The 12684-nt window shown below is 39.0% G+C and overlaps 1 protein-coding gene across 3 annotated transcripts in view; it reads right to left on the bottom strand.

The window, feature by feature from the left end:
- The window catches only part of SMAP1 (small ArfGAP 1), a 66910-nt gene that overhangs the window by 17351 nt on the left and 36875 nt on the right, over nt 1-12684 (bottom strand). For all 3 annotated transcript variants that reach the window (XM_081941998.1, XM_081942000.1, XM_081941999.1), the window contains one exon: nt 4777-4861. In XM_081941998.1, the coding sequence (XP_081798124.1) occupies nt 4777-4861 (85 nt within the window). The remainder of the gene's footprint in view (nt 1-4776; nt 4862-12684) is intronic.

Below are 12684 nucleotides of genomic sequence, written 5' to 3'. Positions count from 1 at the left end.
GGATTTTAGATTCCAAGGACATTTTATTTGGATTTTAATCTCAAAGGACCAGACCACTGTTTCTGAAGCAATTGGCAGTCTGTGTTTGTCATTTATATCAATTTATATCATTATGTAGCTGACAGTTTTTATATTAATTTACATCATTTAGATGTTTATGCAAATGATGTAAATTAAGTCTATGCATAAATTCGGATTTAACAGATATTCCAACTTAATGGATATACTTTCCCCCAATCGGTCTCTTACATCCAGGCTTTACTGAAACAGAAAAAAGTTGTTTTTTTTAAAAAAAGGAGGTATGCTTATGAGAGAATTGAGTAAAGCCAACAAGCCTAAGTTTTTGAGTACTGTAAAATTGAACCAAAATTTACATACTATGTAGCAGGTGTCACCAACTTTTCAGACCTCAGGGGCCACTAAATTCATAATTTTAAACCCCGTAGACAATTAATATGGATTTTTTAAAAAGATAAATAATATTTAGTGCAATATAAAAAATGCAAAAAATTTTTCTGCAGACCACCAAAATTTTCTCGTGGACTACTAGTGGTCCATCGACCACCAGTTGGTGACCGCTGCTACACCATACATTCATTTTGGCATGCTTTCCTGCCCCTGCCACTAGTCTATAATTATTGGTGGTAGGACAATGTGAAGATCATGTCTTATGTTTGCTAATGATACCATATTCCCAAAAATGAAAAAAAGGAACACAATTCCTTTTCTATTTTATTATCACTTATCTCTGCAACAAACCAAAATGGGAAAATTTACTATTCTATAATCAATACTGGATCTGCAGAATCACAAATTAGGATTTTAAAAATTCATTGGTTATAAAGAAAATTCTCTAGGCGAAATATTGTTTACAAGGTGGAAATTTAGTTTCTTCTTGTTTTTGGTAAGTCTCTTCCTTAATGTCTGTTATTTTAAAATCAATCTAAAACGAATGAATATATCAATTCACTGATGCGCCCCCACATGAAGTTTGAGATTATCTGTTTTTAAGTAGTAATATGCTGAGATGGTTGGTTACTTTAAAGTCTGCAACTATACATTTTCATTTGTTTTCTAATGAAACATCTAATTGGTAAATGGTACATCAAACAGAAAACGAGCTTTGCTTCTTTTGGCAAATTCAACCTTTCAACTTGAGAGAAAAGGTAATGCTGTAACATGGCATGGTTTTGCAAGATATCCAACAAAAGGAGTACCATATTTTTTGTAGTAAAAGATGCACCTTTTTCCCCAAAAAAAGAGGGTGAAAATCTGGGTGCATCTTATACACTGAATACAGCATTTTTGGTCTCCCAAAACCCCACCCCCTTTGAAAAAAATGGCCATGAATAGCCTTTAGGAGTCTTCCAGAGTGCTCCTGGGGGCTAAGGAGGGCAAAAATGAGGCAAAAATGGGCCGGTTTTTTGCTCGTTTTTGCTCCCTCCCCAGCCCCCAGGAGCACTCTGGAAAGCTCCTAAAGGCTATGCATGCCCTTTTTTGTCAAAAAATGAGGTCATTTTCATGAAAAATGGGCCCATTTTCATAAAAAATGGGTCATTTTCATGAAAAATGGGCCATTTTGGGAAGGTCTGCAGAGTGCAAAAAAAAATTTTTTAATTTGCCTCTTCAAAATCTTGGTGCATCTTATATTCCGGTGCGTCTTATACTCTGAAACATACGGTAGTTTTGTAAAAGCATTATTGTAAAGGAAATGTTGGTTTCCAACTTTAAAAAGTGACATCAGTTACTTTGAATTTAAATCTCTAGTATGGTGAATTCTCTCTCTCTCTCTCTCTCTCTCTCTCACACACACACACACACACACACACAAATCTGTATTATCTGCAGTATTATAAAAGGTTGGGAAATCAGTTGTGGAGAAATAACATTACATTACTAGCAAAACCTACAATATTTTATAAGTACTACCACGAACCATGTGAACTGTTGGTAATATTTCTCTTCAATCTGAAATACACTGATGAAGATCAAAACAGTACATTGTGTACATCTTAAGAGGATGAGAGCAAAAATGTTGGTCTCGCTATATTCACATACACGGAGAAGGGAATTAACTGATAGAATGGTTTCCCTTTCTCCACATGCTTTTCCATTCTATTGCAGATATTTGATTGTTTTCCAGACATAAACAGGAAAGATAAGAAGGGAAAATCTATCCATGATGTATTTGCAAATCATTTTGAACCATTAGTACTTTATAGTAACCTATATTCAAGTCACGTTAAACATTTGTAGAGCTCTAGAGGTGCTAAGTGTATTCTTTGCACTAATGCCACAGTAAAATAATTCAGTAATTTCCTGAATATTTTTAAATATAGTGACTAAGAATCTCCTTTTTTATATTAAAAATATGTAAGATGTGAGAGAATGAACAGGAATAGCAACTAAGACAACTGTGCCCAGAGACTTCTGGAATGGGGGGGGGGGGGGGGAGTCAACAACCACAACACTATAATACTAGTAATAAAATGATATCCTTTCTCAATGAACTGGGTCAGCAAAGTTGTTAACTTACCTGTAGAAAAATGACATAATTAGGTCAAAGAGCAGTCTAACTGAATGTCTGTAGACAACACCCATATTGCATCTAAATCTGTCTGTAACATTTAAAATTGTTGGAGAAGTCAAAAGCAAGCACACTATTTGATGGCCTTCAGTTAGGTGGATAATACTATCCTAAAGTGATAATTATTCTAATAACTAAAACTAATATTAATGGTCTCCCGAGGATCTTAAAATCTAGGAAAATTCACCTGGGGGATTTTTTTTTAAGTAGGACAATCCAGCATTTAATAACTATCCTCGGAAACAGATCGTTTCCCGTAAAGCTGTTGTAATGAGTGAATTATATGCTCTCTGGTCTCAATTAATAACATGGCTGTGGCATTCTGGAACAGTGGAATCAAAGTCTTACTTAAAGCCTATTATAATACCCTGCAATCATATCTCTAAAGACTCTTTTCTAAAACCAACTACAGAAAATTAAAGATTGTGCCAATCTTAAACATTATGAATCTACTTTCCTTGCTTAGAAGTGAGTTACAGTTGTACATTGTTGCCTGTGCACTGAAAGGAAGCATCTTACTGGTTCAGTTTGCTAATAGGCTAGGGATTGTAAAGAAAGACTTTACACTTATGAACCACGGTGGTGCAGTGGCTAGAATGGTTAGAATGCAGCACTGCAGCTAACTCTGCTCATTGCCAGAGTTCGATCCTGATGGGCTCAAGGTTGACTCAATTTTCCATCCTCTCGAGGTTGAGGACCCAGATTCCTGGAGGGGCAATATGCTGACTCTGCTTAGAGAGGGCTGTAGAGCACTGTGAAGTAAACTGCTTAGAGAGGGCTGTAGAGCACTGTGAAGCATGCAAGTGCTAAGTGCTATTGCTAATTAAAATACTGTTGAAGTGGTTGCAAGTACAACCACTTCAAGCACTTGCATACAATACTAGCAAAGCCTAATGAGATAGCAACACAGGTTCAAGTATGAAGTTATGATGGGATGTGCTGTTAAGGATGAAAATATGCTTCTTTGGCATTGGTGATAATACAGACAAGATGGAGGAGGTGGGAATAGCAGAAGCAAGGCTGGGGCAGCAGCATGGGCAAAATGAGAAGGCAAGTTGCACTTAGCATCATCATTAGTATAGCAGGTATACTGCTATTATAGATGCATCACAGCTGCTTCCCAAAACTTAAATAGCATGGGAGAATTCATGCTATATAATGACCAGAATTCACTGGTCACACTATTGATCATGATACTCCAGCACCTTCTAAGGAATCAGAACTAATATAAATTAATGCCTAAAAATCCCAGCACAGAAAATTAAAAGTGTACTGAAGTTCTGAAAGATGATTGAGACAAAAAAAGAATTTGCCAAAGTAATCAAAATAACCTCTATTTGACACTCAGACCTGAAGCCATGATTTTAATTAAAATAATTTAAAGTGGGCAAGATGTTTGGGAGGAAACCAAGCAAAGAATCTGGATGTTCACTGGTCCCACAAGTTGGTGAAGAGGCCTGAATCACTCTGTCCTCCTATGATGAGAAGCTTGATTCCTATGTTCCTTGGAGCCGTGGTGGCGCAGTGGTTAGAATGCAGTATTGCAGGCTAATTTAGTTCATGCCAATAGTTTGATCCTCACCGGCTCAAGGGTGACTCAGTCTTCCATCCTTCCGAGGTTGGTAAAATGAGACCCAGATTGTTGGAGGCAATATGCTGACACTGTAAACAACTTAGACAGTGCTGTAATGCACTATGAAGCAGAATATAAATGTAAGTGCTATTGCTAACCTCAATGCACAGGAATATTCCTGAAAAGGGTGTGTGTCCAGAATAAAATTTAAAAGCTGAATTAATTGCAGGAGAAAGGGTGGAATAATCTATTCCTTCTCTGGCATTTATGGTTTTTCAGGATAGCTGGCCCGATTGGGGAAAAAAAACCTCCTTAAGTCAGTATGACAATCAAGCTGAAGATTTGTGTCCCGAGAAATCAAATTCAAATCCACACAGGATTAATGTCGATTTCTTAGGATGGGGCATTGAACAAAAAAAATATGCAATATTCACATAGCTCTGTGAATATTGCATTTTCTCTGTGAATATTGCATTCTCTCATCAGAATCTTGTGATAATTTCTCTTCCAAAAGGAACTCATTACTTTTAAGTAGGCAGCACTGCATACATTTTTGTGAATTCAAATATACAGATAGCTTCCATTTATTCTATTCAAAATTATAGATAATACTTACCAAGCCCCAGAAGATCAACAGTTGATTCTGGTACTTTCTTGGGACTTGTTTTAAGCTCAAGTTGCTGATCATCTTTCTTCTGAGGCTTTATTAAAAATGAATAGAGATTGTGACAACACGTATACATATGTGAAATACCACAAACAAGAGCTCCCATGCAGTCTTACTTTAAATTGGAAAGATAATTATTATTGTGTGTACTAGAACACGTACAAAAGGCAATTTGGCAAAAAAAGTATGACAGAATTCATTTCCTACTGCTCAGTGACATTCGCATACACTATTTCAACAACCTTCACAATAACCCTTTGAGTATCCTCTGGAAAAGGCCAATGGGGGAGCTGAGACAGAAAGTATACTCGTTCGTTTAGTCATTCATTCTTACAGTCTGTTTCAATCACAGACAATTGTAAGCAGAAACACATTTCAATACAGGGGGAAAAAGATTGTAACAACACATTATATTATAGCATAATATAAAAGAAGCAATAATACCATCCTGCCAAGAAATACCATTCTCAATAAAAATGATCAGCTACTGCAAAGTGGTAACGTGTCATTCTATAAGACCTTGAAGCCTTTCTGAAACAGTAATCTCTTGGCAGCATTTGCAAATCTAAACAGGGTGCTGATTTGACCATGAGTAGGAATCAACAACTTGATTACCCAATGCCAACTAAAGAGCTGTGGTGATCTGAAGTGTCCTTTGAAACAAAGACTCTCAAGATTATTTCACATTTGCTTTGCTACAACAGACTACAAACATCACTTGCATATAATAATTTACTAAAATGTAGCTTTCTGAATGTCAAATAATGTGAAAAAGATTGACTGATTATGTGCCATCAACTCTTAGTGACCATGATGAATGACCAGTCTGATTTGGCCCCTGAGGTCTCCTGGGGCTGTACCCATCATCACTGATCTCCCATTTCCTCCTACTTTCTTTCCATCTTTATAACAATATTGTAACAATATGAACTTGGCTCTTTGTGCCTTGAGTGAGAACTCTGAATGGATTTGTTCTATGATCCTTTTGTTTACTGTGTTTCCCCGAAAATAAGACAGGGTCTTATTTTCTTTTGACCCCCGAAATAAGCACTTGGCCTTATTTTCGGGGAGGTCTTATTATTTTTGAGGTGCAGGAGGTGGCAACGGCGGTCACCTCATGGCTGCTGCTGTGTTGCAATATTTTCAGGGAGGGCTTATTTTTGGGGGAGGGCTTATTTTAGCGCATGCGCTCAAAAGCCTAACTGGGCTTATTTTGGGGAGGACTTATTTTCAGGGAAACAGGGTAGCCAATATTCTTCTCAAGCACTAAAGTTCAAAAGTTTTAATAGTCTTTACAGTACACCATGTTTTTTTAAATTCCAACTTGATTTCCATAAAGTGTCAGTGGTAAAACTATCTGACTGGTACACCATGGAATAATTCTTGACTTTTCCTTTGTTGTTGATAATCACAAAAAGCAGAAGCTATCCACCAGATACATACATACAGATACATAACCCTCTCCCTCCCTCCCTCTCCCTCTCTCTCTCTCACACACACTCTATCTATCTATCTATCTATCATCTATCTATCTATCTATCATCATCTATCTATCTATCTATCTATCATCATCTATCTATCATCTATCATCTATCTATCTATCATCTATCTATCTATCATCTATCTATCTATCTATCATCTATCTATCATCTATCTATCATCTATCTATCTATCATCTATCTATCAATCTATCTATCATCTATCTATCATCTATCTATCATCTATCTATCTATCTATCTATCTATCTATCTATCTATCTATCTATCATCTATCTATCATCTATCTATCTATCATCTATCTATCTATCATCTATCTATCTATCTATCATCTATTTATCTATCTATCATCTATCTATCATCTATCTATCATCTATCTATCTATCTATCTATCTATCTATCATCTATCATCTATCTATCATCTATCTATCAATCTATCTATCTATCATCTATCTATCATCTAGCTATCATCTATCTATCTATCTATCTATCTATCTATCTATTATCTATCTATCTATCTATCTATCTATCTATCTATCTATCTATATCTATCTATCTATCATCTATCTATCTATCATCTATCTATCATCTATCTATCTATCATCTATCTATCTATCCATCTATCCATCTATCTATCTATCATCTATCTATCTATCTATCTATCTATCTATCTATTATCTATCTATCTATCTATCTATCTATATCTATCTATCTATCTATCATCTATCATCTATCTATCTATCATCTATCTATCTATCTATCTATCTATCTATCTATCATCTATCTATCTATCCATCTATCCATCTATCCATCTATCATCTATCTATCTATCATCTATCTATCTATCTATCTATCATCTATCTATCTATCTATCTATCTATCTATCTATCTATCTATCATCATCTATCATCTATGAATAGCCAGCCATATCAGCTGTTCTAGGGCTGTTTACTGCACTGTTGTCACTAGTTTGCTCTTCTTTATGTTTTATTTTTGTTCTTTCATTTCTAGAGCTTACCAATTATTTCCATTTTCGCCTATCAGAGTACAAATAGACCTTGACTTACAACAGTTTGTTGAGTGACTGTTCAAAGTTACAATGGCACTGAAAAAAGTGCCCATTTTTCACAGTTATGACCTTTCACAGCATCTCCATGGTCATGTGATCAAAATTCAGATGCTTGGCAACTGGTTCATATTTATGAACATTGTTGTATCCCAAGGTCATGTAATCATCTTTTGTGATCTTCTCACGAGCAAAGTCAATGGGGAAGCCAGATTCACTTAATAACCTGGTTGCTAACTTACCAACTGCAGTGATTCACTGAACAACTGTGGCAAGAAAGGTTGTAAAATGGGGCAAAACTCACTTAACAACAGAAATTTTGGGATCAATTGTGGTTGTAATTCGAGGACCACCTATAGTGCATAGTGCAGATTCTTGATTTTTCTTTTTTGAATTTTAAACACATGCTCATCTTCTTCCAATCAGGCTTACTCAATATATAGTCAGAATACAGGTTAACTTTGATTAAAATCTCCACTTAGTTAAGCCATTCAATTTAGTAGCTATTCTCAATAGGTAAGTTACAGTTGCTGCAAAGATTTTTTTTAAAAACTTGGAACATAAGCCAAATACACTGAATTTCTTACAGTTATACTGTAAATCTAGCACATCTATAATTCATTCACTACTAGAAAGAAAAACTATGAAATCACAGTCTCCTATAAAATGAATTCTACAAAGAGTTATCAACACTGAACATTTCATTTATTAGTATTTGAAGAATTTATTTTCCCCAGCATGAATGGGGCCCGCATTGTCAGACAATCTCTCACTCCAGGTGCATGTTTTCTTTGGTGCTATTGTTGTAGGGATATACTTAAAAATTAAAGGTATATTTGAAATGCAAGTTGTCCATCCCAGATGGGATAAAAAAAGCAGACAATAGTAATGACAGTACAAATTAAACTCTGCCTTTCCTGTACAAGCTGTAACTATCATCCTGACTTTTTTGTTGTCCCAGCCCTCCTGGATGCCTATGAGGGAGTTTGTGTATATGGCAGGTTTTATAACAAATTAACATTCTTCCTCCAGGGATTCAAAGCTGCCATGTATGAAAAACCCAAAACTAGAAAAAATTAGTAAGTGGAATTAAGGGTTAATTAGAAAGTAGATTAATGCACTTTATCATATGTCACTTGAAATTATATTTTAAAATCCTAGATTGCACTAGAAAACTGATATGTAGAATAAAACAACGTGTGCCATAGATAAAATAGCACATAGTTATTGCAGTATCCTAACAATCCTGCACATTTTAAACCATCATTTTCTTCAATCATAGCCCTATGTATCTGATTAAATACTCTCCATGTCAAGTCATTTCTGCAAGGATAAACCAATCTCTGTATTTTAGCCTGGATCAATTTTTTGTGGAATGTTTCCAAGCAATAACATTTTTTTTAGTATGCATCCTCAGGAATCATTCAAAACTGTCCCCTGTAAATGTAAAGAAACACTGAGTACTAATTTTCACACAGAATTTATTTCATTATTTGACTACTTATACAACTTCTAATACACACATTGGTGAGTACCGTGTTTCCCCGAAAATACACCATGTCCTGAAACTAAACCCTTGCGACATTTTTCGCGTGCGCAAAAATATAAGCCCACCCTCGAAAATAAACCCTCTGGACAATCCCCCCCCTCCAACCAGGCAGAGCACCGCTCGCCGACCTAGCGGTATCCCGAAGGCACCAAGCCACGGGAATGAGGTGGGGGCAAAGGCGCTTGCGTTGCTTGGTGCTTTCGGGGTACCGCTAGGTCAGTCAGCGGCGCTATGCCCAGCTGAAGAAGGGGGGGTTGCTGGGCAGCTGCTCTCTTGCGAGCGGGCTCCCGAAGAGCCGGGCACAGCCTCAGGGTCGAATGGCTGTGTTGCGCTGTCGCAGCAGCAACGCAGCAGCCATGAGGTGACCAAGCTTATGAGCAGCCGCCCGGCAACCCCCCTTTCCAGCCGGGTACAGCGCCGCTGACCGACCTAGCAGTACCCGGAAGGCACCAAGCAACGCGAGCGCCTGTTCGCCGCCCTCCGCGTCCCGTGGCTCAGTGCCTTCGGAATGCCCCTAGGTGAGTGAATGGAGCTCTGCATGGCTGGAGGGGAGTTCGCAGCGGCTTTTCCTCTCCCCGCTCGCGCGAAGGGCATCTGCGCTGCTGGCGCCGTCCGCCGCTTGTTTTTTTTTTTCCAAAGCATGGAGGATGGATGCCGCTCTGGAAGTACGCTCTATGGTTGTGGGCTGCAGATTGTACAACCATAGAGCGTACTTCCAGAGCGGCATCCATCCTCCATGCTTTGAAAAAAAAAACCAAGCGGCGGACGGCGCCAGCAGCGCAGATGCCCTTCGCGCGAGCGGGGAGAGGAAAAGCCGCTGCGAACTCCCCTCCAGCCATGCAGAGCTCCATTCACTCACCTAGGGGCATTCCGAAGGCACCGAGCCACGGGACGCGGAGGGCGGCGAACAGGCGCTCGCGTTGCTTGGTGCCTTCCGGGTACTGCTAGGTCGGTCAGCGGCGCTGTACCCGGCTGGAAAGGGGGGTTGCCGGGCGGCTGCTCATAAGCTTGGTCACCTCATGGCTGCTGCGTTGCTGCTGCGACAGCGCAACACAGCCATTCGACCCTGAGGCTGTGCCCGGCTCTTCGGGAACCCAGTCACAAGGGAGCAGCCGCCCGCAACCCAAAAATAATAAGCCCTCCCCTTTAATAAGCCCAAGGCCATATTTCGTGGGTCAAAAAAATATAAGCCCCTGGCGTATTTTCGGGGAAACACGGTACCTTGTTAACTTAGATCTGTATAAACTATTTCCATTCTGTTCTTTTTGCTCTATCACCAAATAATCAAAACCAGCTTTATATCTTTCCAGCCACGTACTGGTTCTTATTTATCCAGTTTCTATAGTTGCCCAACTAAAGCTACTGATTCTGAGATGCTAAAGAAAACGAATGAGTGATTAATGAATGAATGAATGAATATTAGTAGAATTGTAGAATGAGTAGTTGATTCCTTTAGGGATCCCTGTTATGTAGAAATCAGACAGATTCATCTAGTATCTGGGCCGACCATTAAAACAGATCTGATCCTGCAGAGGAATAGAGTATAAATCAATCATATATGGACCAAGGAAGTGATTCGACCAAAAGGTCAAAGATTATTTCAAGTGCCAATATTGCTACCACCTCCATTTTTCCTTCCTTAGTAACATTAAAACTTTTTGGCTCTGACTTGATTAAATTTATGGGGTTCAGAAAATTCAGAAATTACACATCCTTCCAGAAACAAAGAAGATATCATTGGAATCATCCACATGATTGAGATCATCCATATCCAAATGCTCTTCATGGGTAAATCATGGAAACTGCCATTTCTATGGTTGTCTTATGAGTGGCGTGGCTAGAAATTGGGATTATGTCAAGCTCATATCGCAAAACAGCATCTATAGGTATCAAGTTTAACAAAGCCTGGTAACTTAATCACTTTTTTGGGATTCTTTGGGAGGGAGAGGTATAGTGGATAAATTAAGCCTGGACAACAAGGTTTATTGTATTCATTGGGTAAGTTTTCATTTATTTAAAAAGACAATGATTCAAATTTGACTTCCAAAGTTTTAAAGACATATGACTTTTTTTAGACCATGCAGCAAAAGTGTGCTTAATATATGGATTTTGGAAGGTTAATAATGGATTAAGGAGGCGGAGAATTTGGAATTACAATTTAGAATTACATATTTTTTTCATGGAAATTGGAGATTAGCTTGGATTTTCTTATGATAAAGGACCGTGAAGGCTGGACATTACAGCCAGAGGATAAAGAAAATGAAGCAGAAATCCTTTTTGCAGATTTTTGAACACATCTCTGCCACGTTTTTGGACAGAAAATGGATCAAATGCTTTATAAAATTGACAGCATATTTTAATGAAGTTCTAAAATAAGAATGAGCTGCAATGGATATCTATGAAATTAATTCGAGGGGAAATTTAAATGCAATACAAATGGATCTGATCGATGTCTTATTCCCTAAAGACAGTGAACAGTGATCAGATATTACTTAAAGTTTTTTCTACATGGAAATCAGTGCATATCAGTGCAGTGGGCTGCAGAACGTACAACCATAGACCATACTCCCAGAGCGGCATCTGTCCTCCGTTGCGGCTCCCAAAGCACGAAGGTAGGATACCGCTCTGGGAGTATGCTCTATGATTGTACACTACCATAGAGCATACTTCCAGAGCGGCATCCGTCCTCCGTGCTTTGAAAGCCTCAAAAAAAAAAAAAAAAAAAAACAAGTGGAGATGCTCTGGCTCCGCAGGTACTGTAGCATTAGCCATGGGCATCATGAGCCTGCGATTCACACAAGCAGCGAGCGGAAAAGCTACTCGCGCAACCCCTGCCTCCAGCCATGCAGAGCCCCACTCACTCACCTAGGGGCATTCCGAAGGTGCCGAGACGCGGGAGGAGGAGGGTGGCGAACAGGCGCTCGTGCTGCTTTGTGCTTTCCGGGTACCGCTAGGTTGGTCAGTGGTGCTGTGCCCGGCTGGAAAGGGAGGTTGCCAGGCAGCTGCTCGCGAGCATGGTCACCTCATGGCTGCTGTGTTGCTGCTGGGACAGCACAACACAGCCATTCGACCCTGAGGCTGTGCCCTGCTCTTCGGGAGTCTAGTCGCAAGGGAGCAGCCGCCCGGCAACCCAAAAACAATAAGCTCTCCCCTTTAATAAGCCCAAGGCCATATTTCGTGGGTCAAAAAAATATAAGACCCTGTCATATTTTCAGGCAAACACAGTAACAGTATAGATTTTTTGAATTAATAGCTATTCAATTTAAACAAAATACTGTGCAAGATCTTAGTTGTGCCAGTTTTGCATTTTTGATTTAGTTCAACAGTTCAAATGTTTAAAAAAATATTAAAATCATACAAATAGCTAATTCTTTTTACTTGAAATTTTCTACCAATCACTACAAAAACCTTACCAAATAACAGGATTCCAAATACCGTACTTTTCGGAGTACAAGATGCACTCACCCCCAAAAGAGGGTGGAAATGTTGGTGCATCTTATACACCGAAAATGGCCATTTTGGGCCTCCCAAAACCCCGACCCATGCATCCGTTTTTGGCAAATACGGGGCACGAGAGGGTTTGGAAGGCTGCAAAGTGCTCCTGGGGACTGGGGAGAGCAAAAATGACATGCCTGGGGGGGTTGGGAGGCCACAAATGGGGTGCACAGAGAGTTTGGGAGGCCTGCAGAGTGCTCCTGGGGGCTGGAGAGAGCAAAAACCGGATGTGTGGGGCCGAAAAACTATTT

Source organism: Natrix helvetica (assembly GCF_964273705.1).
Source record: "Natrix helvetica genome assembly, chromosome: 2".
Taxonomy (NCBI): Eukaryota; Metazoa; Chordata; class Lepidosauria; order Squamata; family Natricidae; genus Natrix; species Natrix helvetica.
Note: the sequence above shows the minus strand (reverse complement) of the source record. Positions and strands in the feature narration are given on the sequence as shown.